This window comes from Bos mutus, chromosome 4 (genome assembly GCF_027580195.1).
Source record: "Bos mutus isolate GX-2022 chromosome 4, NWIPB_WYAK_1.1, whole genome shotgun sequence".
Lineage (NCBI taxonomy): Eukaryota > Metazoa > Chordata > Mammalia > Artiodactyla > Bovidae > Bos > Bos mutus.
Genome location: NC_091620.1, coordinates 105,898,287 through 105,926,252, shown reverse-complemented (window position 1 = coordinate 105,926,252; position 27,966 = coordinate 105,898,287). Strand labels below are relative to the sequence as shown.

Genomic DNA, 27,966 nt, shown 5'->3' with positions numbered 1-27,966 from the left:
AGTCAGGAAGATCCCTTGCAGAAGGGAATGGCTACCCACTCCAGTATTCTTGCCTTAAGAGTTCCATGGACTGAGGAGCTTGGCAGGCTACAGTTCATGGGTTGCAACGAGTTGGCCACAACTGAGCAACACACACACAGTGAGTGGAAAAAATGTGGTTGCAAAGAGCTGGACACAATTGAGTAACACACACACACACACACACACACGAATGTTCCCCTAAGCAGACACCTTCAGCCCTGATGGGTTGCAAAATGTTGAACACACACAGAAAGTAGAAAGAATGTGGTTGCAAAGAGTTGGACATGATTGAGCAACACACACAGACACACACACACACAAATGTTCCCCTATGAGGTGGACACTTTCAGACACACACACATATGGGCCTGGACACTTTCAGACACACACACATGTTCCCCTGAGGAGGACAGACAGACAGACAGAAACACTCACGTGCGCATGCCTGGACAACTGATTTTGTCTCACTTGTTGAAGTCCACAGTTGTGTTCAATGAGGAGGTGGTGTGACTGACCGCCTAGCTCTGAGCTGTTATCTTCTCTTTATATGCAAGTTGGGCTCCCATTAAGAAAGAGAGCAGATAGAATACTCCATGCTAATTGAGAATTCCAGTTACCATATTTAATTAATTCGCTGTTCTTTTTTAATTCAAATAAAAGACTTATTTTTCAGATTTAATGAGAAAAATTAGCATTGTTATGCCTGTCCCTCCCAAGGAAACCCCACAAGGAAGTGGCCACTTTCTGCTGAGGATATGCCATGAGAATTAAGCACAGACAAAACTTGGATTTTAGTGAGTCTTTACTGTAACTCCAACTCTTTAATAGTAAACAAAGATGTAAGTATAAGACATCAAAACATGTTATGTATCAGTAGTTCTGAGTCATAGTGGTCACACTGGTGGAGCTGAGGTCACTCACATTTTAAGGAAATATAATCTACCCTGTTTCAGTGGAATTCACGCTCTGGCAGTTGAAAGGCAGACATGAGGCTTATTTTGTGCAGAGTGTATTCACTTAGCTGAAAGCAGCTTTCTTCTCTTACCTTTACTTGGCATTTTTAAAAACTGTTCACTTTCTTTTTATGTTAAAAGTGCTATGTGAACTGAAGGGGTTCTTTCATTGCCGAAATAAATTTACTATGTATGTCACACATTTGGGGGTCAACGTTGCTGGTTAAATTCCCTCAGAATTAGCAATTCATAGAAAATTAGTTGTTGAGATGCTAGCACACCTGCATACCAGAAGGACCATTTAGAGCTCACAGTATAGGGCTCTGTGGTATAAAGTGCCTATGAGCAGCTTCTTGTCATACACGGAGGCCACAGAACTTCCCTGGAGAACAGATCCATTGTTGGCATAAACTGTAGTCACTGTAGGCTTCTCAGATAAAATATTCTGGATGCGGAGAACCTATTCAGGAGATATGAAGGATTAATATAAACCACCATCCACCCATATCACTCAGTCATCAATAATCTTGCACAAAGACACAGTGATTAAGAGGACATGCTGTTGCAAATAGCAGTTAGCAATTTTTTTTAATGTTTAAATTACTTTGTTAAAACCTCAAAGAAAGTACTTTCTTAAGCCATCTAGTGACTGCATGCCAACCCCAGATTGAGTGTTATTACAGTAATTGAGCATTAATAGAAAAACTTCCACACTAATGTGCCTACTTTAGCATGAACAAAAGTCGTGTCATGCAGTGAGCTGACAATAAGTCAGGTATTTAAAAAATTGCCAGTATACCACACGAGGAGGGCACATCTTTAGAAAAAAGATCTCTTGACTAGCTTCTGCCATCATTTAATACATCAAAAGATTACCTTTCTAAAAGTATTTGAACAATGTGAAATTCTGCCAATTATTGGCTTAAAGCAATTACGAAGCCAACCGCCACGTATTTATTGTATTATTGGTTTAAAAGGACTAAACAGACATCCCTGGGACAGTTTATTGTATTATTAGTTCAAAAGGGTTTGAATAATTAAGGTTTAAAAAATAAAACTTATAAAAACCTCTGACGAGGGAGGATTCTTCGGGTCATACACGAAGAGCTTCTGGCCGTTGGGGTGACAGCCTACCAAGATGTCCCCCGAGGAAGGGTCAATAGATAAATTATCCACCAGGGTATCCAACTTGAGTACCTTCCAAACGAAAAAACGTCAGCATCTAAATGTCATGAGAAACCTCGATTAGATAATTTAGGGCTAACCTTTCTTGCCCCTATGCATGTGGGTAAATTATACCCATCTCCTGCTTCCACCCTTTAACACCAATATTGCATAAAATAAATTTAATACACTGGTTTAGAGTCATTTTCATTCTTCCTAGAATTAAGAAAGTTAGGGCAATAATCAATCTCTCTAAAAAATGAACTCCTTTCCCCCTTTAGAAGATGCACAATGATCGGTTAGCTCAAGAAACTCAAATAAGAAATTCTTCATCAATCTAAAATATGTGTTGTCAAGCAGGAAGAAAATAATAATGGTGTGGAACCCAATTTCCACCTTCATCTATTATTGAAAGAACTGACAACTTGCATAAATCTTCATTTCGGAATTCATCTATTAGTCTTTTCAACTGTGAAAATTTCTTACTGGAATTCATCGGGTGCCATCAGTACCTCATGGAGTGGGCTCTAACTCTGATGCAAACAGCCCTCCCAACATACTGCTGCATGAAATCAGTCAGTTCTTGTGACTTTGAGAAACAAGAGACTTGGTCAATTACAGACAGGTAGAAGTGAAAAAACCAGAATAGCAACACTGGCTATTCTGTTTTAAGAGAGGTATTTTTATAATATAGTATGACTATGTAATTTCAAGATTAATGTCAACTTTAGATATAGAAAGAAATATTTTACCTTCAACTGAGTTAAATTCATATTAGGGTGCTTTTCCAAAACATGAATTTCATGAGCCAATATATCAGCAACATAGATGTACCTTTGCAGGAAGGACACACTGGTTAGAGCTCCAAGCCAAGATAAAGCTTCATTAACACAGTGGGAATAATAAGTCTTAATAACCTGCCAAGAAGTTAATCAATGATGGGCCCTCAAGGAAAGCCTGATAAAGGTTAATTTTTATCTAAAAGTAAGCTTTCAAAATCAATTCAATGCTGCTACAACAGTCATGGAATTGTTAAATTATTTTTCAAAAGATTGGTAAGGAAAAATAATATAGGGTAGCATTTAAAATATAAAGTTTGTGGGGTGGGAGGTGGGAAGAAGTTTCAAGAGGGAGAAAACGTGTATACCTACGGCTGATTGATGTTGATGTATGGCAGAAACCAACACAACATTGTAAAGCAATTATCCTCCAATTAAAAATAAATAAATTTTAAAAATGTATACAGTCTGTGATATTTGCCACTGAAGGGCAATAAAACAAATTAAAAAAAGCTTTTATATTCCACCATATAATTTGATATTTCAAGGCATCATATACATGTAGAAATATTTGGTATAAAACAGAAGACATATTTATTAACATATTGAGAAATTCAAGCATTAGAGATACGTATCTACTCAGAATAATTTGTCTGCCTCTAAGGAGGGTGAGTTAATGGACTGCTTTACCATAATCTTCCTCGATGAATTGACTGTTCCATGGCAACTGTTCTACTGAGCAATTATAATGGGTAAAACCATGAACTCAGTATTGTGACAGATATAAACATGAAGACAACAGCTGTTTTTCCTGAAAAGTTTACAGTGTGTTGTGGTGATCAGATGGCCTGTACACATTAAACAAATAATACAGCATGGTGGTACCATAAGACATATTTTGCGTCTAGGGACTGAAGAAATATCTAACTCCTGAAAAAACAGAAGGGCTTACAAAGAAAGGGGCATCTGCAGGGGACATGGACCGAACGACTGGATTTGAGGATATGAGGACAAACCATCTTTTAGGCAAAAGAAAACACGTGCGCAAAGACACAGGGGCAAGAATGAAAGAGGCAGGTTTGCAAAACACCGAGCTCCTGTGTAAGGCGTAGTAAAGTATGAAAACAGTAGAAAGGAGAGGTTGGAGCTAGCCTGTTAAAGTCTAGCCCTTTAGCCTTCCTTGATCTGATAAGCAGTTGGGGTCCGCTGAATTTCTGGAGTGTGATGGTCTGTTCTGTGCAGCAATCACTAAGCATGTGGTTTGTGCCTGGCTGGGCTCAGTGTGAGGAGTCAAAGGTGAAGCGGACAGAGGTCCCTCTTTCGGAGGTCTGGGAAGAGCAGTGGGACACAGAAGGACAAAATTGGCAATGGTACAAAAAAAAAAAATGGAAGTGGACTGAGAACAAATGGGAAGAAAGTGAGAGTGAGAGCCCGAGCCAAGCAGTGCCAGTGGAAAGGAAGAGGGGCTGAGGAGCCACACACAGAACCCCTGTGCCCTGCTCAACGGCTGGGTAGGAATGGTCAGAGGAGAGGTAGAGCTGCACCCCCTATTGTTATTATTATTTTCAGCGTGAGTGACTGGAAAGTTTGATTCTCATAATTGAAAGATGAGAGTTGGGGAGAAAAACAGACTTGGTGGGAGAGATAGGATTGGGTCAGTTACAGACAATTTAAAAGACTCTACATCCATTTTCTGTAATCAACAATAAAGAAGAAATTGTCATGAAAATAAAGACATGTAGTTGTCAAGGATGGCAGATTTATTTCATGTTATATGTGTAGTAGTTTAAATTGTTCAATGCGCTAACCTAGTAAAAGGGGAAAATATCCTTTCTATAAACTAGAGCTGGACATATAAAAATGAAAGAATTTGGGGGGGTGGATTTGGCACTATAAAAATGAACATTTAAAAGGATCACTCTTTGAGTGAGTAGTTCTATTTTGAGGAGTTTGTTCTACAGAAACACTTGTACAAATGTGCAGAGGGAAGGGGCTCATAGCTCCAGATTTAGCCAATACCCAGTAGGCATTTGAACCTCAGTCTATATGACTCCAAAATCTGAAGATTTAACCATTATGCTGTCATTCTCCCTTGGGGGGAGGTTCTTCCTTAAAAATATATGGGTAAGTTTCAGTGGTAAAAGAAAAATAAAAAATGTATTTTGTACAGAAAAGAAAATCGTATATATCCATAGAGAATTGGCTAGTTTACAGTCATCCTTATAATGGAATAAAACAATAAAAGCCAATAAAACAATAATATATTTACTTAAAAGAAAAACATCTACCTTATATTTAAATATGTATATATAAATATGAACCCATTTTATAAAAATTTACATTTATAAAATTAAATTCTATGATGATATAGTTGCTGTCATTGTTAGCTTCTAAGTCCTATTTGACTCTTTTTTGCCACCCCATGGACTATAGCCCACCAGGCCCCTCTGTCCATGGGATTTCCCAGGCAAGAATATTGGAGTGGGTTGCCATTTCCTTCTCCAAAGGATCTTCCCAACCCCAGGATCAAACCCATGTCTCTTGCTTGGGAGGCATATTCTTTACCACTGAGCCAATGGGGAAGTCCATAATGATATAGACCAAATTTAAATACTGTATATAAATATATATTTATATATTATATATAAATATATAGTACCTATGTTTATATAAAACATTATATATATATTTAATAATAAATTATAAGCTCTCCTTTGTGCTCAGTCATGTCCAGCTCTTTGCAACCCCAGACTGTAGCCTGCCAGGCTCCTCTGTCCATGAAATTTTTCAGGCAAGAATACTGGAGTGGTTTGCCATTTCCTACTCCAGAGGATCTTCCTGACCCAGAGACCAAGCCTGCATCTCTGTGTCTCCTGCATTGACAGGTGGGTTCTTTACCACTGTGCCACCTGGGAAGCCCAGTAACCTTGGAAGGCCAATAATATATTACATATACATATTATAATATTATAGTATTATAGTAATAGTTATCATATATTTATCATAGACCAAAAAATAACAGGTAAGCTATTTCTGCCTTAAAAAAAAAAAAGAGCAAAGTAAAGAATTTCACCCAGCACCATGGCTAAAGAGAAATGAAAATACTTCTATAAGAGCTCATACTTTTTATCAGGTGAAATATTGATCCCATTTGCTGAATCGAATCCTTCTGCTACCACTTTAACTTCATTTGGACTGTAGTAAACAACATTTGTCCAGTGTAAGTTCAAGTATGTTTCCAAATACTTTAAGAAAGGATCAGAGAAATAGTGGTCATTGGTAGCATAGAAATGTTCTGGTCCAACAGCTATGATATCATTCACACTGGAAGAGAAAAATAACATGTGAGAGAAAATGAAAAGCCAGCTGGTCTCCATATTAAAGATTAAGTATCCAGAAGGTTTACACAATATGTGCCTTAAACTTTTGGTAAGAGGTTCCCTAGGAAAAGCTCAGCTAAGATCACATGGGTATAGTCATATGTAACCTACTATAATATCATTTGCAGGAGAACAATTTTGTATGGTACCAAGTAATCTGAAGACAGATCATTTAGCAATTATGGCAGGATTATTATCAAAGAATAAAGAACTTTGTGCCAACAGAGTGTGTTTTTTTTTTGACAGCAAGAAATGTAAGGTTTAAGAACACTGTGGAAGGGCACAGCTATCCACAGTACAAGCTTGATGGAGCCTCACGGGCTGGTGAGCTGGCTGGGCTGTCAATAGCATTTACCTAGCTTCCATTTTCTCAGCTGCTGGATTTTCTTGAGTTCCTTTGCTTAGTTATTAGTCAAACTAAGGTTGACTGTTCAATTTCTACCTGACTCGCAAAGCCGACCTGCCGAGAATGAACAGGCACTCAATAAACACTTCCAGATAGACGGATGATGAAATTGCCATAGTGCGGTGCTTCAGGTGAGAGATTTATATGCTGAAAACAATTACATTTTTAAAACCAGTTAGGTAAGGGTGTTATTAAATTTAAATTCCAATTACCCTATGCAAAAATTTCTGAAAGAGCGGCTTTCCCCTTTGTTAAAGAAAAAACAGAGCTACAGGGACGGTGGGTCCCCTCTTTCTGAAAGAGCTCCCTAAAGCAAAGGCTGCCTGGAGGGCACTTAAGCTCCTATTTCTTAGGAAGTGAATTTTTGGAAGAACTGTTGGCAGCGACACACTTAAGTTCTAGACAGAGAAGTAGACATTAAAAATATTCATCAACCAGCTGTGTTCTTGAAGTAGTAGTGATGCACTTCCAATTCTGTAGGGCCAGGAGCCCATGGCTACCTTGTGAAAACATTTCATGTTAGTTCCATACTAAGCATACAAACTCCATATAAAGCAGGCTACTCTTCCTTGGCAGGACAGGTATTATTATTATTTGTGTGATGAGTCATCTGAAATGGAAGGTGACAGAAGGAACAATGGTGAGGTTTGTCTTCTACTCTCCAGACGGCTCTGAAAAGCAAATCCCCTGCGGGCCAGCATTTCCTGTTTCTCAAGCGAGTCTGCATAGAACACTGACGTCAACTTTCCCTGCTCTGCAAGGAAACTACTGCTGTTTAGTCGCTCAGTCGCGGCTGGCTCTTGCGACCTCATGGGCTGTAGCCTGCCAGGCTCTGTCCGTGGGATTTCCCAGGTGAGAATAGTGGAGGGGGTTGGCATTCCCTTCAGAGGATCTTCCCGACCCAGGGATGGAACCAGCGTCTCCTGCATCGCAGGCAAATTCTTTGCCGCTGAGCCACCAGGGAAGCCCATTCTTCAAATTAAGGGACAATTAATCTCTACAGTATAGACTAAAACAGAAAACTCTGAAACCATACAATCCCTGCGTCTTTTATTTAGTAGATTATATGAATATAAATTCAGTTAGTGGTTGTCATGGTAGAAATTCTGAGCAAGTTTTTCTGGGACCTAAAAAGATCTCATGAACCTGTTATATTTCCCAGTTTGAAAGGATGTGCATTTGCTCTTTCTTGGGGGTTAAAAATCTGTGTACAATTTAATCACTTCAATACTGAGTTGAGTTTGGATAATGTAATTTTGCCATGGCTAAAATACTGGTTTCATTCAAAATTTTACATTCATGTAAATATTAATGAAAAGTAAAGTTGCAAGGAAACTATACATACACATATACATATAAATATATGTATTTGTTTATGTGTGTGTATGTATGTATGTATGTATGTATTTCAACTCTTACAAAAGATGAAAGGACCATGATATGGAATATCTGAAAAAGGCAGCAATAAATCTGAGAATGAACAAAAGGACTAATTACCTTGGAAGAAGCTCATGTTTGATTGTTTTTAGATGCAAAAGAGAATTTTCTTCCTCTTCAAATTTAAAAATTTCTACTGTATTCTTGAATTCTGGGTGGTTTACAACAAAGAGATAAACGGTGTCATCTAAAAAAATGAGAGAACAGAGTTCATTTACAAGATATAACCACAGGACCTCTGGGTAGACACTGACATTTAAATACCACAGGCAAGGAAAGGCTGAATGTATAAGCTGTTAGAGGACCTAACAGATCATTCTTCTTCCCTATCTTTCCCATCACTGTCTGTCTAGTCTTATTTCTGATCATTGGTCTCCTGACCTTTAAGAAAGAGTGTTTCTCACTCCATATACAGAATCCATGGATAATCTGTTTATAGTTTAACTTAGAAATATAGCTCTTTTTCAATGCAATGAAAATAGATATATGAAAAGGTTATGAAATCTAAACATTCTTTCAGGTGTAATTAATAACTATTAGAAATTTCAAAATGTAGTATAACTTACTGTCAGCTGAAGAGGGAATGTTGGACTTTTTCGTATGAAGGATATAGAAACAATTCATGAGTTAATTGTTCTCTTATACAGATATGATCCAAATCTATTTTCCAGTTATTTGCAAACCATTGTTTTTGTTTTTTTTTTTTAATGTTGGTAGCTCATCAGTTCTTACCACTGTCTATGAAAGTGCTGATACCATGTGGATTAAATGAAGCCAAATTAAATCCACGGCTGACTCTTAATTCCAGTGCCCTTGGGTTTTCTTCATTTAGATCCATCATTAGTATTCCTCCAGGCTTATCTGGTGCAAAACTGTGGAGGCCTGGACATTTTAGACCCTTTTGAAAACAGAGCAAAAGTTAAATATAAAGGCTTAAGTATTTTTATGGACTAAAGTAGCAACTATACTGTTTGGCTTTCAGCCTTCCACCCCCCAATTATTATTTTCTTATTGTTTCATCTCTGCTTTCTTTGTGTTTCTAGCTTTATGCCAGCACCTTTAGCCAAAGTATCACTTATTTATAGTTGCTGCTGCTGCTGCTGCTAAGTCGCTTCAGTCGTGTCCGACTCTGTGCGACCCCATAGACGGCAGCCCACCAGGCTCCCCCATCCCTGGGAGTCTCCAGGCAAGAACACTGGAGTGGGTTGCCATTTCCTTCTCCAATGCATGAAAGTGAAAAGTGAAAGTGAAGTCGCTCAGTTGTGTCTGACTCTAGCCACCCCATGGACTGATATTTCTGAGTTGAGACAGAGATGAGGGGTTTAGTCTCCTCAGAGGGTAACCAGAAGGTTGGTGGACATGAGATAACTCAGAGTTGAGGGAGGGAATAAACTGCTCTCTGACACATATCCATCCTCTCCCCGTTGGAACTTTGTCAGTGCGTGGCAGGTACTCAGGCTGTCCTTTCCCCACTGATTCTAAATGTTGCTTTTATCATGTACTAGATCCTTGTTTACATATTGGTCTTTTTGGGGACTTGTGCCCTATTTCTGTGCTAATATGCAACTTTTTAATTACTACAGCTTTATTCATTACATATATATTAGTATATAATATATATGTATTTATACATACTATATATTTATCCCACACCACATTGCTTTACCTTTACAAAATAATCTTAAATATATCTGCTCATTTATTTTTATGTATAAATTTCAGAAATCAAGTTGCTATTCAAATGAAATCTTATTAATAGTAGCTGTAGTAGTAGTATTACTGCTACTACATTTCTATTTGGTTTTTCCTAGCGCATGGGAAAGTCACTGAGTTTTATATGTTCGTTTTGAATCCAACCATTTCACTGAACTTCCTATTAGGTCTAAGAGTCTGTCAGTTTAATCTCCTGGACTGTTTAGAAAAACAAGTAATCACGCTTGAAGTTAATGGCAGTTTTGTCCTTTTTCCTACATCGTATTTCTTTTTCTTGTTTTCTTGGGTTATTAAAAACGTTAGTAGATTACTGATGGTTACAGCATTTTAGGGCAGTTTCTTCCTTTTCTAAACGTTAATGGGAAGGCAGTGAATGTTTCACCACTAAGAATGATGTTTGCTGTAGGTTTCTGGGAAGTTTCCTTCTACTTCTAGTTTTTTTTTTGAGGGTTTAATCAGGAATGAGAATTAAATTTTATTTAATGCTTGTTCAGCACTCACTGAAATAATTGAGGTCTTTTCTCTTTAAAAATTTTAAAGTAATACTTTATGCAAATTTAAAAGAATATCTTTCCAAGTTTCAACACTTTGCGACCCCATGGACTGCAGCCTACCGTGCTCCTCCATCCATGGGATTTTCCAGGCAAGAGTACTGGAGTGGGGTGCCATTTCCTTCTCCAGAGGATCCTCCCAACCCATGTATCAAACCTGGGTCTTCTGCATTGTTGGCAGATGTTTTACCATCTGAGCCACCAGCGAAGTCCAAAAACCTATCCTCAAACCTTACTTTATGCTTAAATTGTATTTAATACACATTTTCTCCAATTAAAAAATATCTATCAAATAATACAACTTCAAGATCCAGCAAACAGAATAAACTGGATTATGCCATTGTTCCACGGCACTGACAATTCAGTGGTTAATAATCTCTCTTCTTTATCAACGTACCATAAACAATAGAGTGTCGATGCGCAGGAAGCTCTGCCAGGGATGTAATAACTCTTCATGTGCGCTTAGTTGCCCAGTCATGTCCAAGTCTTTGTGACCCTATAGACTGTAGCCTGCCAGTCTCTTCTGTCCACGGGGATTCTCCAGGCAAGAATACTGGAGTGGGTTGCCACACCCTCTTCCAGAGGATCTTCCCAACCCAGGGAAGGAACCCAGGTCTCCCGCATTGCAGGCGGATTCTTTACCCTCTGAGCCACCAGGGAAGCCCAGTAATACTGGAGAGAGTAGCCTAACCCTTCTTCAGGGGATCTTTTCAACCCAGGAATTTAGCCAAGGTCTCCTGCATTGCAGGTAGATTCTACCAGTTGAGCTACCAGGGAAGCCCCAGTAACACTCCATAATTATCTTAATTTAAGATATCATTTAAACCTGTTTTTATCTCTTTTTAAAATTTTATTTCCACTTGTGATAAAATATACATAACATAAAATTTACCATTATCACTATTTTTAAGTGTACAGTTCAGCAGTTTCAAGTACATTTACACTGTCATTTAAATCTCTATTCTATTCTATGTCATCCAAGTCCTCATTAAATGTGGTGTTAGTTTTGAGGTTGCCCCTAATTGTTGAATGGGATGGGTTAATGGGCTACAGTGCTTGGAAGAATAAACAAATGCCATGATGTAGGAGTTATTCATTTAGAAAGGAGCAACATACTAGGAAATATTAGAGACAATGCTGAGTAAATTTTTAAAATCAGTAAAATGAAAGTAAATCATTTTAAATCAGTAAAAAGTCATATAACCAAGGAAGGATAAAAGAAAATCATGCAGAAGAAATTCTGTTGACTTGACTACAAGATCACTGTGACTATATTAGATCTCTCAACTAAAAATGGCTGTCGATTTACGTATTTGAAGACCTTGCTCCTCCTAATTCAGATTTATTTTTATGGGTATAAAATCTTGAAATAGATGACTTCTGGATTACCCAAGAACAGCTTCTTTGGGGAAAAAAAAGGCGGGGGGGGGGGGGGACAAGCAACTGCTTTCTCTTTTACTCTAGATATTTGTGTCTTTGGTTATGTACAATGCTGACAAGGAATTTCAGCGCTTTTCCCTAAGACTGTAAGCCACATGTGCAAGCACATGCTTCTACACAAACCCAGAGTCCTCCCAGAAATATCATTTTACTCATTGTGAGTAGGTAATTAACTACAATTTTTCTTTTAAAGTTGTAGTTTGAAAATTTAATATAAATATCCAAGCTTCTGCCAAAACTTACAGTATTTCTTTTCTTCCTCCATGGTAAACAAGCAGCTGCTCACAGGCTTTCACATAAGAACCATCAAGAACCCGAAGAGTGCTCTAACCCTCATTCTCATCTAAGCTGCGTTCTCTCACCTTTCTCATAAGTCTGACAGCTATTTTGTTAGTGTCGCTACTGTCTTCTAAGCATCTCCAAGTTTTTCACATCTTTCCCTGAGTCTCAGAGTCTGAAAATAATGGCTGCTGAGAGGGAACAGAATACCTACAGGCTGCCTTCAAAGTTGGATACGTTTTTCTTTATTTAAAAGATATTTATTTATTTGGATGCACTGGATCTTAGTTGCAGCCTGCAAACTCTTAGTTGTGGTACGAGGATCTAGTTCCCGGGATCAAAGCCGGGCCCCCTGCATTGGGAGCAAGGAGTCTTAGCCACTAGACCACCAGGGAAGTCCCGAAGTTGGATTCTTCTTTCTCAAGAAAAATGGAACCCATGAAGATGCTGAGGTCCATCACGTTGGCCCATTCTAGGGAGGAGAGAGAGGCAGAACTTCCTCTTTGGCCCACACATACGGTTTTCCAATTAGAATGCATATTGGTATAACCTAGCATCACTCTGGCCAATCCATTTGAAAGTCTTTAAAATACATGCCTGAAAAGATTGTTACTTTTCAGGTTATAAAAATTAAGGCAAAAGTGAAGGGTAAACTCAGTCAATGACTTTCCAGTGATGATATAGACCTTTCAGCAGTGAAAAGAAAGAAAAAGCACTGGCTTTTTCTTTGGGAGTTAATATATTCAAAAATAAATAACAGCAAGAATGCTAGCTTTAAATTGAATGTTGAATGGAAAGAAAGGTATATGCTGCATTTAAAATAGCATAATGTATTATCAATGTCCACAGTCATGCTCCAGATATCATTTTTAATAACAAACACAGATTGCACTGGAATATTTTAGTGCAAGGCAGTGGGGACATAAAGAGTAATAAGTCAAGGGGCAAAGACGTTTTCATCCCTATATTTAGAGAAGCGGGAGGTAAATTTCCAAGATCCTGTTTGACCTGTCTTTTGTTTTCAGAATATAATTTTGAAAGTGAGGAACTTTAAAAACAAGTGACTGCTTTGCAGGCCTCATCAAACTTTCTTGTATTTCTTCCACTGAGACGGAGAAGGAAGATACTCACCACACTAAAGAAAGCCAGACCGTTGGGAAGTATGTCAATATCTTCAGCGCCGGCTTCTGTTAAGTTCAAGAAATAGATAGATGTCATGTTCAAATTCTGTGATTTGTTAGGTAGAGCTTTGTTTACTTTATCAGTGTCTGTATCTTTCAGCACGGTTCTGATTTTTTCTTCCAAGGAACCACTCGCTTTAATAAACGTCAGTCCAAATCTTTTCCTGCAGTGAACTTCTGACTTCAAATGTTAGATATTTTATGTTTATTCAAATCAAAGTCAAGTAATCACTACATTTCTAGCTATGAGACCAAAAAAGTTGACATCTGCCTACTCTTATGATAAACAGCCAGATGTCTATACAAAAGTAATTGCCATCAGGGGACTATTACTTTCAGAATGAAGGACTCATCATCATTTAACCATGCAAATATCTTGTCCCTTTCTTGGCTCATTCAGTCTGAAGCAAGCACAGACATTTCTCTCATTACCAGAGATAAAACACCTGGGATTATATAGTCCCTCTTTAAAAAACAATGTCTGTTCGATCTCATAAGCAAAGAGCTTTCTGTTTAATCTTTAAATTTAGGTTTTAGATTAAAAAAAAAAAAAACTGGCAAAAGAAAATTAATGAAAAATACCATGCACCTAAAGCCAGTTGAAGCTTCAACGCAGTCTCTGAGACAGACTACAATTACTATTGATTGTTTATTGATTGTCTGCAGTACACTCCACACAGCACAGCAAATAATTAGACATAAGACCTTCCCAGTGGTCTCACTGTGTAAATTCCATGGACAGATAATAGACCCAAACACAGAAAAGAAGAAAAATGGCTTAGATTAAGGCAAATCATGATGCATTCTTTGAGTCCACAAAATTCAGTCTTCCCCTTTAAGCCCTCTCCAGAGTATGTCTCCAAGACTATTTCTAGGTTGTCAAAAACAAATAGCACCTATCCAGCTATTTGGGTTTTGCTTCCTGAGTTTGCATTTAGCTGCACTGCCTCTAGTGTTGCTTGTTCCATCACAGTGGAGAAAAGCCAAAAAAAAGAAAAAGTCAAGAACTTCACTTCATAAAGATGACCCATATGCTTATTGTCTCAGAAAGTGGAGAGCTATGTCTAAGCATAGTGTGCTGGAGGAGTTCTTAACCTCGGGTCTGTGGAGCCACAAATGGGTTTTAAAGACTCTATGAGCCCTCTGAAATTCTGTGCAATGCAAAATGTCCTGTGCATGTACAGCTATCTTCTGTGAAAAAGGTTCTATGCTTTCAGCAGATTCAAAAACGGGTCTGTGATAACCACCAAAAGTTCCATGGTGCTTCTCAACTGGTAAAGAGCAAAGACCAAGGAACCCTTTACCACATATACACACAAAAACACAAACATAGGAACACACATGTGCACACAGAATTCTAGCCCAAGTGCTGCTTTCTAGATCCATTTCGTAGGAGCTCAATTAATTAAAATTTGTTGTTCTTGAAAAATTATTTAAGACAATTTCAATGTGTACATGCCTACACACATAGCAAAGAAAAGATATGTACAAAAAAAACTAACCATGTTTTTTTGGGTGGTGGGATTTTGGGTTGAGTGATTTTCCTTTTACTCTTTAAACTTTTCTTTGTTTTAAAAATTTCTACAAAACATATTCTTTCAATAATCAAGAAGAGAGCAACGTTTTTAAAAGATATGTTCACTTTGACCCATTGCAACTTCTGTTTCATCTGTTGCCTAATTTCAAGGGGAAAAAGTCATATCTGTAGCTTCTTTAGAATATTTTCCAGATCTACTCCCCCATCTTCACTTCTGTAGCCAATACAACAGTAGGCCTTTATCATCTCATAACACCCTTTCAGTATGATTATTGTAAAAGTAGTCAAAGCTGGAGATGTTTTTCCTCCTCTGATTCAATAACAGAAACAGTAGTAGCATTGGTAGTAACAGTTATAACTATCAACATATATTGTGTTCACCAAGTACCAGGCTCCTTATAAGTACTTTACACATGTTAATTCATATAATTTTCCTAACTCTAAGAAGTGATAATATTATCTCTTATTTTAGAGTAGAGAATATTGAGCCTTTGAAAGGTTAAGATCACAAACTGGGAAGCTGGGATTCAAGTCTTTTGTTCTCACTTAAAAGTACATAGAAACAAATACAACCTAGCATTTAATGAAATTTCTCTGTCAGAACCATTCCTTGATTCCTTTTTGAGAACACTTGACTTTGTAAATCCAGCTGTGGTCGATTCTATACATTGGCTTTTTCCTTAAAATGTTTTCTTCCATGCCTTTCACCAAGATCTTTATCAATTCATATGTTGTACTTTTCTTTCAAACCTCTTTCAAACCATCTTTCTCTAGAAAGTCTTGTAACTTAGCACATCTGATTTTGATCCCTTCTTATTTTTTTAGCAATTATCTGTGTCAGAGATGGCTAACCCCTCCCCAGGATCCATACTTCCCTTATTCCTGTTCAGCTACTGGTACATGGCAACATGTGTGTGCTTGCTCGTTCGAATTGGACCCTATGTGACCCCAGGGATTGTAGCCTGCCAGGCTCCTCTGTCCGTGGGATTTCCCAGGCAAGGATACTGGAGTAGGTTGCCATTCCCTTCTCCAGGGGATCTTCCTGACCAAGGAATCAAACCTAATTCTCCTGCATTACAGGCAGATATTTTACCGATTGAGCCATCAGAGAAGTCTCTCTTGCTGATAAAGGTGGCTGTTTGTCTGAGTTCAGGTTAATGAGACATTAAAGTACAAGGTGTATGCAATACTGGGTAAAATAGAGTAAAAATGTCTAGGTAAATTTTCTTTCTACCCCTTCTTGCTGGGAAATGGCAACAACTGGAGTTCTAGTCTTGGACCAAGATGATACGTTGAAGATAGCTGTGTTGCTTCATCAGCCTTTGTCTCAGAATGACCACATGAAATACAGTCATCTAATAACTCTAGGCCATTTGCTTGTCTTTGGACTGTCACATAAAAGAAAATCAATTTCTTTCTTCTGTAAGTTACTTACTGTAACTTTATAATAGCTGATCAGCCCTTCATACCCAACAGAGTATCCAAAATGTAATGTAGCCTATTATTTTCCACTTTTTTGGTTTATTAATCAGATATATGTGTTAATGACTCTGGGAGAAGATACTATATTGAAAAAAAATTGCTAAAGTAATTTAACCTCTCTGAGCCTTAGATCCTTATCTGTTATAGAAAGAAAAACAAAAAATATATCCGTATCTCACACAGTGAGATTTTCTGCTTCCCTTTTCATAGGTAAATTGCAAAGTACTTGATGATAAGAGCTACAAACTTTAATGCTTAAAAAACAAAAAAATCTCTCAAGCAGCAGTTATAAAAATCTTGACTACCAAGTGTATAAAATGATTTATTAACTCGAGAAATAATCTATTCAAAATTTTTAGTACAGGACTCTGAATGCCAGCATTTTCAAAGACATTTTAAAATGTTTTAAACTTCAAATAGAATTCAATAGCTCTTTAAGCATATTTTTTATTATTTAGATATAGATATTATGCCAAATCTTAGTTTCTGTTAGATACACTAGAAAGGAATAAAGAAACAAAAAATGGAATAAGTAGTGACCTTACTTTCTGACCTCCCTGAAGGCACATATCCTGTATGATGTGTGGTGGTGATTGCTGTCATGTCTGACTCTTTTGTGACCTTATCGGCTGTAGCCCACCAAGCTCCTCTGTCCATGGATTTCCCAGGCAAGAATACTGGAGTGGGTTGCCATTTCCTTCTCCAGCGGCAGTGGTTATTTATTTATTAAAACAGACATGAGATGATATGATATGTATAAAGCACCTAAGAGCTTATTTCCAGTCATGATGAATGTAGCCTTGATGTGTGTAAGTGTGTGTTGTGTGCGTATCTTGATGTGGATGGGGAGGGGTGGGGCAGGGGATATGGTCGTACCTCCTGGAGGTAGTAGCTGGCCTCAAGTGCGTGGCTGCTACTGTTCCCAAAGTGGAAACTAAAAAACAGAACCCCTGTATTCCTGCTGCCTACCATGAGAAGTTGCTTTTGCCCATATGGGAAAGTATACCCTACTAATCCTTTGTAGTCAAAGACCAATGAATAAGCAACTATTGTTAAAAACATATCACCACAAGCTATTATTAACCATTATGCATCCCTGACATAGCACTCAACAAATGTTCACATAGTGTATGCTAACCAGAGAGCAAAAGTAAAGAAAAAAGGGAAAAAAAAGAAAAATACAATTCTAATTAGATCTAAAAATGTATCCCAAATGTGCTTCTAATCATTCAACGTCTTCGCTCCACTGCCTTTTGAAGTGCCTCAGAGACATTAAATGCTTCACAAGAGGGGCCACAGGTGACATATTTCCTCATTCTTCCCAACTGCAGACAGCAGCTCGCACACATCACGACATAAAGGTCACAAACACAGTCGGACGCCTGTTCAGAATACAAATGTTGTTGGACTTGTTTTTCTCCGAGGAGCTCTCTGTCCCAGTGAGCTGCAGCAGCAATGCACTTGGCAGTCTGTCCTGTAGTGTCATCTGCCCTGAGACTTGAATCCACAGAAGGTGGGCTTCACAGATGCAAGGCTATTTAATAATTTTACAATTATTAACTCGGTAGCAAAAGTAACCTCCAGGATCGCTAACTCAACCTCCCAACCTGAACAGGTCTCTCTCAGCTGCCATCTGGCTTCTGCTGAGTGACCAGTTCCAAAGAGCTCTTCCTGCTTGCAGCCAGAAAGAAGGATGCATTTGCTGAGTTTCTCAGGACTTCAGACAACCTGAATTTTAGGACAGTCTGCATTATCCAGCATAGGCCTTTTCAATCCAACAGTTGGGTATTTGACACCGAGTTTGTATCTTCCTGCTCAGTGTTTGGGCAAAAAACAAAAAGGGGAAACCCCAGGAGAAAGACGTCAAGGAGTCTAGTGAAGGGAGACAGGACTAGGAAAAAATACAGAAGTAGCAATGGGAAAAGGAGACAAGAGCACAGAGGAAACAGATGTATAGAGAAGGAGAGGGGGCAGAACCAGAAAGAAACTCTCAAGTAGAAAAGGCTGCTCTGAGAACTAACAGGTTCCATGAATTGGCTTCCTGGTGGTTCAGCAGTAAAGAATCTGTCTGCAATGCAAGAGACAAGAGTTCGATCCCTGGGTCGGGGAGATTCCCAGAGGAAAACATGGCAACCCACTCCAGTATTCTTGCCTGGAGAATCCCACGGACAGAGAAGCCAGGTGAGAGCCTGAGGTCCATTGGGTCTCAAAGAGTTGGACACGACTAAAATGATTGAGCATGGCATGGCATGAAATTGAGGCCTTCTTTGTATGATCCAGAAAAGTTCCACTACTTTGACAGAAGTGCATTATGAATCCTGTCTGGAGTGAATGTGGTTGTAAATATGAGGTCCTGAGTTTATTCGTGTTCCAACTCGAGGGCAATTTAGCAAACACTTATCAACACTTTAAATATATGTGCTAACTGAACAATAATCTCACTATTGAAAACTATCCTTCATGTAAAAAAGATGCAAGAGCTATATACATGATGATGTTCACTGATTTGCTTGTAGTTGCAAAAAACCGCAACCATTCCAATGTGCATTAAGGAACTGGTTAAATCATAATGGTACATGCAAATATTAAAAAGAATGAGGTAGGTCTATTACAAGTGCTAATGTGGAAATCTCTTCATGTTCAGAATGAAGCAAGTTGCAGAATACAATTTTATACTAAGAGGTCATTTGTGAAAAAAGAGATATAAATGTATATGCATATATTTGTTTGGATTTGCACTGGAAATACCAGAAAGGATAAAATAGAAACTCTGTGTCTGAGGTTATTTTTGTGGGAGATGGAAATTTTTTAAAAATTTAATCATTTACTTTTTATTGAAGTATAGTTGGTTTACAGTGTTGTGTTAGTTTTATGTATATAGCATAGTGATTCAGTTGTATGTGCATATATATATTCTTTTCCATTACAGGTTATTACAAAATGCTGAGTATAGTTCCCTGTGCTACACAATACACGACCTTGTTGTTGTCGTTCAGTCGCTAAGTTGTATCTGATTCTCTGCACCCCCATGGATTGCAGCACACCAGGGTTCCCTGTGCTTCACTTATTGCTTATCTATTTTATATATGGTAGTGTGTATATATTAATCCCAAACTCCTAATTTATCCCAACCTCCCCTTTTCCCTTTGATAACCAAAAGTTTGTTTTCTATGTCTGGGGATCTATTTCTTTTTTAAAAAATAAAAAATTTATTTATTCATTCTTTCTTTACTTTTGGTTGTGCTAGGTCTTCACTGCTGTGCACAAGCCTTTTATAGTTGCGGTGAGCGGGGCGGACTCCTGTGGTGCCCAGGCTTCTCATTGTGGTGGCTTCTTTTGTTATGGCGCGTGGACTCTAGGCACGCAGGCTTCAGTAGCTGTAGCTCAGGAGCTTTAGAACGTGGTCTCAGTACTTGTGGCACACCAGCTTAGCTGCTCTGTGGCATGTGGAATCTTTCTGGACCAGAGATCGAACCCGTATACACTGCATTGGCAGGTGGCTTATTATCCACTGTACCACCATGGAAGTCCCTATCTCTGGATCTGTTTCTGTTTTACACATAAGTTTATTTGTGTAATTTTTTAGATTCCACATATAAGTGGTATCATATGATATTTGTCTTTGTCTGGCTTACTTCACTTAGTATGATAATCTCTCTTCCACCCATGTTGCTGCAAATGGCATTTTTCATTCTTTTTTATAGCTGAGTAATATTTGTGGGAAGTGGAGATTTTGTTAGGAGATTTTTATTTTCTATAACTTCTCTTCCTTCTGGCTTACTTTCACCAACTCACTCCTGGGCTAATGTTACATAGAATTCAGTTGCCACACATGACAAAGAATGCAGACCTGACAAAAATGGTTCAGCAAAGTCACGAAACAAGCAAGAAATCTAACAACACACATAGGGTTGAACAAATCATTAATAAATCACAGTGAGAGTAAGAGAGAAGAAATACAGGGTACATGAGATCAAAAGAGATGAAAAGGTTTTGCTGATCTAATGTGATTTTTCCTCTGATAAACAGTAATTATGTGCCAAAATACTCTTAGTGAATTTTTTAGTGTTAGTGGCCAAACAATGTGAGCTGTGTAACAAGCATTTTCTCAGACTCACCGATTCCTTTAATCAGGTGGCAATTAGGAAGGTCTACAGATTCCACTTCTCTGGAGGCTTTAAGTCGATTCCTATTTAAAAAAGAAAAAAATCTATCTGTTTATGTATCCTTGATTTGTAGCAGAAAGGGTTTAAAGAGGCTTACAGCAATACAAAAAAAAAAAAAAAAAACACAGCACAAATCTAAAACGGATAAAGGAGAAGATGGAAAACAAGGGTAGGAACATAAAATAGCACCAGAACCGAAGTTAAAATAAAAATGCATATCACAGAGTTCTCTATGTGAACATGGGCCATAAATTGGGCCACTGTGCTCTTCCCTCAGGATGTGACCATTTCATGTGGCAGATTTTCACATGGAAGTACTGTCTCTCATACCATTTACATAAACTGATTTTCTAACTATACCCAGAAAAAGAACTGTGCATTTCAGCTTCTATGACTTTGTTCATGTCATTTCCCTTTTAAAATTTAAATGTGTCTAACTGAAGTCTATTTATAAAATAAAACCTTCCTTATGAAAAAAAAAAAAAATGAAGCCAATAATCCAGCAAATACAGCTCGCAATGCACGTTCCTATCCAAATATAAACATGACACCAAGTCCCACTTCTCATAACTCTTTTGTTGTGGGAAGAGCCTCAGATGTAGAACCAGAAGACCCAGGGGAGCTGAAAACTGCTCAGACCCTCTGCAGAATGACACAGTGACTGAAAGCAGGCCGAGAGAAAATGGCACTGTTCAGAGCCTGGCTCACAGGAGATGCCACGTAAATACTTATTAAGAGGTTGAGGAGCACCAACTACTCTAGCAAAACTACTTGCTGTTGTCATTTTGTAAAAACAGAAGTGAAGAACTAATGAGAAAATGTTGAACTTCGATAAAGCATCTTCACTCTAGCTTCCCGCCCTGGAGCAGCAGCCCGCCAAGCAAGGTGGACAAGCACATCTGGGCTCTGCTGCTTGAAGGCTTCCCCTCTTCTCACCGCCTCACCTTCTTTGTGTTCTCTACGTACACAGATAGCGACAATCGTGCTGACGGAGCAGTCTGCATTTTTCAAAGTGGTTCACGCATACTGCACTTCTAAGAGCCAGAATGACCGTGTGTCACCTGTCTCTCTTCCATTCATATCCTTGCCTCTTCGGACTTCTAGACGCTGAATATGGGGAAGGCTACTGTTTTCTCGGCAAAATGGAAGAAACCTCAGCCTGGATAACTCAAAATTACCAAAACGGAGTGGCAACTATGTATCTTGGCAGTTCACAAATACGTGTATATATATAATATGAAAGTTTCTAATTAAAATGTTAATCACTATGTATTTGGAATCACATAACTAAAATAGTAGTAAATTTCTTAAAACAACATAGCGATAAAGCAATGAAATAAAAAGAAATGAATAAAATAAATATATAAAATATATGGACATAATAGAACATTAAAAATAAAATAACCAAGAAAAATTTTAAATTAAGCAGTTAAAAAAAAAAAAAAGATCTCAAATCTATGAGCCCCAGGAGTGACTTAAAGGGAAAACAAGTATTTTTTTAAATTAATTTTTATTGCAAAACAAGTATATTTAGCCTAACATAAGCAGTAGCAGTTAATACTGGTGATGAGGATGCTGCTGCTGATACTCATGGGTGATAAAAGGTAATCAGTAATAAGAAGGGCTAACGTGTATCGAAAGTGCTAGTAGTGAAAGAGGTAGATCATGTTTCTGTCATAGCGATAAGCCTGCATAACCTCTGGCAGGTCAGTTTAGGTCTATAGGCCTTATGTGGGGTCTCAGTTCCACAACCAGGGATCGGACCCACATTCCCTGCATTGCAAGGCAAATTCTTAATCACTGGACCGCCAGGGAAGTCCCAACATCAGGGTTCTTCATTTCATGGAGTCCATGGGTAAAATTCAGGGGTCTATGAACTCAGATGGGCGGAAAAACACATCTTTAGTTAAACCTCCGACTGAAAGTGAGCATTTCTTCTGATGATGAGTATAGGCAACAACCACTGAGCTTTCTACTGGTAGTACCTGTGACTGTCACTAACAGAAACTGCAGACGTTGTGTCATAACATTTCAGTTGGAGATATCTCAAAATACCATTTATACTCATCTCGGCTTCACAGTACCTACTGTTAGGTACTCAACAACCTCTAGATATATTTAAGGCTTAATATATCCTACATTAGATTTTTCAAATAGTTTGACAGTAGAATTTAAGTAAGTTAGTATTAACTTAGTATTTAAGATGGCTTTGTAATCCTGTGTATTTTATTTTATGCATTTAGAAACATGATGCTGAGAAGAAGTCAAGGCTTCACCAGACTGCCAAAGGGATCTGCAGCACAAAAATCTAAGAACCTCTGCTCCAACATCATCATCACAGGTGACAGTTATTGAGCATTTACTATGTGTCTGACATTGTCCTAGCATTTTGCAAGAATTAACTCATTGATTTTTTTACAGCCCCTATATGGAGCATAAAATATGATTACCCCCATCCTACAGATTAGGACACTGAGGCACAGAAAGGTGAATAAAAAGCCAACCAGTCAGGTAAATAGTGGAAAATTCAGGCTATCTGGCTATAAGGCATGAACCCTTAACCAACAGTCATGAGCATGAAAGGACTCTATTTCTTTCACTCAGGAAAGGGCATTACCTTCCAAGTGGAATGAGACGGGGGTGGTTAGTGATTATCCTGCTTCATTTTGTGGTAACAGTAAAGATGCACCAGGTTGGTGTGTCAACAGGGGACACAGTCTTCTTACCAGGTTTGTTCCTTATCACGCTGCCTTTGAATTTACAAACCACTGGTGGGGCTTTATCTTTTAAGTGCAGACTTAAATTCAAACAGTGGCTTTATCTTTCACATACAGACTTGTAAAACCCCTTGGAATTTACTCCCTCATCCCCTGTAATGCTCTTACTTAACTCAGAGTTTGTGCTCAGGCTTGTAAAGCTGAGGAAAATTTGCTCCAATGGCAGACAAGAGAGGAGGCTGCAGGGAACCGGGGCAAACTGTATCTGGAATCAGAAGACCTGGCTTGGGGTACAGGTTTGGCACTGACTATTGAACTACCTAGTTAGCTTCTCCAAACTTCAGTTTTATCAGATATACTATAGGAAATATATAATATAAAGACAGATATGAAGACTGGGAGAAGGCAGGAAGGTCAAAGGCCTTTGTTTCCAAATGTCAGTAAATGTTTGTTTTAGTTTAATGCAAAGAACTGCTGACACTTTCAACACAAAGACTAGCACACAGGGCTTCCCTGGTGACTCAGTGGTAAAGAACCCGCCAGCCAATGCAGGAGACATGGGTTGGATCCCTGATCCAGGAAGTTCCCACATGTTGTGGGGCAAAGCTTGCACCACAGCTACTGAGCCTGTGCTCGAAAGGCCAGGAACCGTAACAACTGAGCCCACGTCCTACAACTTATTGAAGCCCACACACCTAGAGCGCATGCTCTGCATTAAGAGAAGTAACCACAATGAAAAGCCTGTGCACCACAACTAGAGAGTAGCCCCCACTCCCTGCAACTAGAGGAAAACCCGTGGAGCAATGAAGACCCAGCACAGCCATTTAAGACCAGCACACGGTAGTCACACAATAAATAAGGAGGATGATGGCTAAAAAACAGGCTGCCCCTTCAGAAGTGTTCATTGGATAGCTTCTTGGTGGACTTGTCATAAAAGATGTCAGGCAACAAGCCGAAAGTTCAGGTGCTTATTTCTGGATTTCCTGCTCAGGCACAGGTCTCTTATGCACTTAAGTCTTATGATTCATTCAAGGCTGTGTACTTTGGAATAGGGAGCACAGGCCTGGAGACATTTGTGTATTTCTGTTTTCCCCTTTATTGTTCAACTAGGGCGGAGAAGGCAATGGCAACCCACTCCAGTACTCTTGCCTGGAAAATCCCATGGATGGAGGAGCCTGGTAGGCTGCAGTCCATGGGGTCACTAAGAGTCAGACACGACTGAGTGACTTCACTTTGACTTTTCACTTTTATGCATTGGAGAAGGAAATGGCAACCCACTCCAGTGTTCTTGCCTGGAGCATCCCAGGGATGGGGGAGCCTGTTGGGCTGCCATCTATGGGGTTGCACAGAGTTGGACACGGCTGAAGCGACTTAGCAGCAGCAGCAGGGAGGAGTGGAAAAGTTGGGTATGATATGCCATCCTCCCCTGGGAACGTTAGCCAGTTACAGTTCAGAAGGAAATAGACAACTCTGATTCCATTTATCTATCCATGACACACTTATACTAAAATATTATTCATTGCTTATCTGAAATCCAAGTTGAAATTTAAGTGGGCACCTTGGGGGAGAGAAATAAACTTGAGTGCCAAAGTACCATCTCTGAAAATAGAATAATGAAACAGAAGGCACCGGATGAGAGCAAAAAAACAAACCGAAAATCTGTTTCTTGAAGAGCCTTTCTTTTTGTGGAGGTGGGAACATGCTGCTTTTCAAAATACTCTAAGGGACTGAAAGGAGAAATGCTATGCATTTAAGCACTCCACCAAACTTCGTAAACAGTAAGTACTTGATTCTGCACTTATAGGGTTGCCAGATAAAATGTGAGATGCTCAGTTAAATTTGAATTTCAGATAGATAATGAATACTATTTTAGTATAATTACATCCCAAATATTGCATGGGGTATGTTTATACTAAAAAAAGATTTGTTGTTTATCTGACATGCCAGTTTGACTAGGTGTCTTGCATTTTTCTTTGCTAGATCTGTCCATCCATCATTCCCCTTACCTTCTCACATCAGCCAATATGAGGCTTCAGTTGTCCAATGAGGTTACAACCCTGTGACGTCACTGCTAAATAAAGTTTATTATAGTCAAGCCTTTATAAAGAAGAGACACATTAAATTTTAAATGACCCATCAGGTACAGTCTGTAAAAATAAGATTTATCTAATTTTTCTTAGGTTTGCAACCATATTTATCATTCAGTTCAGTTCAGTTCAGTTCAGTTGCTCAGTCGGGTCCGACTCTTTGCGACCCCATGAATCGCAGCATGCCAGGCCTCCCTGTCCATCACCAACTCCCACAGTTCACTCAAACTCACATCCATTGAGTCGGTGATGCCATCCAGCCATCTCATCCTCTGTTGTCCCCTTCTCCTCCTGCCCCCAATCCCTCTCAGCATCAGAGTCTTTTCCAGTGAGTCAACTCTTCGCATGAGGTAGCCAAAGTACTGGAGTTTCAGCTTTAGCACCATTCCTTCCAAAGAACACCCAGGACCAATTCAAAGGGACTTAAATTTAAAGCCTTATGATTATTAAGAAGAAAAAATTATAAACTAAGAAAACTTCAATTAATAGAAACACTGGTGGTTTGAACTATAGGGATAACCTAATAAGCTTGTGAATTTTAATGGTCTTGTCTTTGAAACTGGGAGCTGGATAGATCATACAAAATCATCCAACTCAATAACCTTCTGCAGAACAGGACAGTCATTTATATAACATGAAAATTAAGCTCAGTGTGTCCATTTCTTACCAGTGAACGTTCCTCCTCCGACTCTGACCCTTCCTGTCGCACAGACACTGTTCTCCTGGTGTTTCTCTAGAGCAGATGAAGCTACAGCCAAGCCAGTTGAGCTGGAAACTATAGCATCACCTTTGACCTACCCCTCATCCCTGAGGCTTCCAGAGTTTGGGCCAGACACTGCAATACTTTAACTAGTTTCTCCAGGTCTTTTTACTCTCCATTCTGGTACTTGTCAACTCTAACTTCATATGAGAATTATCAGGAGGATTTTTAAAAATAAAAAGTACTCATGCCTGGGCCCCACTCAGAGCAACAGGATTGGAACTGCTGGGGGTGCAGTCCAGACAGCAGGCCTCCTGAAGATCCTAAGGCACAGCCAGGATTGAGAATCACTGCTCTACTCCAATCCAGCCTCCAGGTCGGCTCTACACAGTCCAGCTGATTATGCTTAGAAAGTTTAAACAGGTTCCTGTTTAAAAAATAAAGCACACACAGCAAACACCGACAGTTCCCTTTTGCCCATCAAAGCAGGCCCCAATTTCTCAGCATACCTTTAATAAGCATCTCCAGACCTATCCTTCACCTATCCCTACTGTTATCATCCCTTAACTTTAAGCTCCTCTCAGATCCAAACTTCCCCACATCAGCTCCTTTGTTCATGCTCCAGCCTCCATCTGGGACTGCCTCCTTCCTCCCCACTTGGGTTTCACCCATCCTTCCAGGACAATGTCAAATGTCTCTTCCTCCTGAGCTTCAACCTCAGGAGTTGTCATTTTTCCTCCTTAAGCCTATAGGGGTTGGTTTGTACCTGTCCTGAACATCCTGATCGTCCCTGTAGCTCAGATAGTAAAGAATCTGCTGCAATGCAGGACACCTGGCTTCGATCCCTGGGTCAGGAAGATCTTCTGGAGAAGGGAACGGCAATCCACTCCAGTATTCTTGCCTGGAGAATCCCATGGATAGGGGAGCCTAGCGGGCTACAGTTCGTGGGGTTGCAGAGTCGCACACGAGCCTAACACTGCTACACTGAACATCCTAGTTTATCCGTCTGTCTTATTTCTCTCCTTCCCTTTAATAGGGTAAGAACGGTGCCTTGCTCTATTACAGGAGCCTAAGAGAGCACAGCATACAGAACAGATGCTCAGCATTTCTGGAATTCTTTCGCGTGAGGCTTATATAATTTGAATTGATAATTTGGAGACTGTGACATCTGCCTGCCGCGTTTTTTTTAATAATAAGTAAAATGTGAGAAGGACTAGGCGTGTCCTGTTTGGCATTCTGGCTTCACGGTTCCTGGACGAGGAGATAAATAAGGAAGTGATGTAAGAACAGTAGCTGAATATTTCAAGTATTTTTGATCTACCGCGCCAAGATTAGAGAGCGGAAGAAGCTTCTCCAACGCGGCAGGGGAGGGATGGAGAACAACTTTGTTAGAGGCTGGTTTGGGCACCAAAGGGAAGCAGGATCCGTGACCTGAAATAAATCTTTATAATTAAAGTTTCAGTGCATGAGTAATAGTGTTGTTTTCAAGTTAAAGCACGAGGTTTGCCCTTGAGTAAATTGCACGGCACTGGCACAGCTCGTCGACCTAGGTAGCAAAGAACTTTGTGAGCAGCAAAAGCTTGTAAACTCTCCAGGAAGTCTCGCGATCCAGCCCAAACTGTGTGGGGTTTTGCGAGCGGCTGGGGGTGGGGTGGTGGCGCTCGGCGGGCCGGGGAGCAGAGCCGGCAGAGAGCGTCCCCGGCCCCGGGCCCCAGCACGAGGGTCCCCGCGCCCCCGCAGCCCCGGCATCCCGACCCTGCGGACCAGGGAGGGCCCCCAGCCCCTACCTGAGCGCCAGGAGCCTCTCGCCCAGCAGCGCCAGCGCGATCCCCAGCAAGCTCAGCGCCAGCAGCCGCCCCATGGCTCGGGAGCCGCGCCGCCTCGCTCCGCCGGACCGGGGAGCGCTGTGGGCGGCGCCGCGGTACCGCCCGGCCACGCGGGCTGCGCTCCGCCCCGAGCCACCCTGCTGGCGA

General features: G+C 39.7%; 2 protein-coding genes across 3 annotated transcripts in view; one reads left to right on the top strand and one right to left on the bottom strand.

Moving 5' to 3' along the window:
• Positions 1 to 27,966, top strand: part of ASB4 (ankyrin repeat and SOCS box containing 4) — a 271,537-nt gene that overhangs the window by 71,551 nt on the left and 172,020 nt on the right. For both annotated transcript variants that reach the window (XM_070369828.1, XM_070369827.1), the window contains exon 3: positions 22,733 to 22,830. In XM_070369828.1, coding sequence (XP_070225929.1) covers positions 22,737 to 22,830 — 94 coding nt within the window. In that variant the 5' untranslated portion in view covers positions 22,733 to 22,736. The remainder of the gene's footprint in view (positions 1 to 22,732; positions 22,831 to 27,966) is intronic.
• PON2 (paraoxonase 2) lies at positions 806 to 27,937 on the bottom strand. Its single transcript, XM_070369829.1, has 9 exons — positions 27,781 to 27,937; positions 20,442 to 20,512; positions 13,255 to 13,310; positions 8,873 to 9,038; positions 8,201 to 8,327; positions 6,041 to 6,241; positions 2,891 to 2,972; positions 2,043 to 2,171; positions 806 to 1,434 (listed from the first exon to the last, which is right to left on the bottom strand). Exons 1-9 carry the CDS (start codon positions 27,852 to 27,854, stop codon positions 1,276 to 1,278), a joined length of 1,065 nt encoding a protein of 354 aa, XP_070225930.1. The 5' UTR covers positions 27,855 to 27,937; the 3' UTR covers positions 806 to 1,275.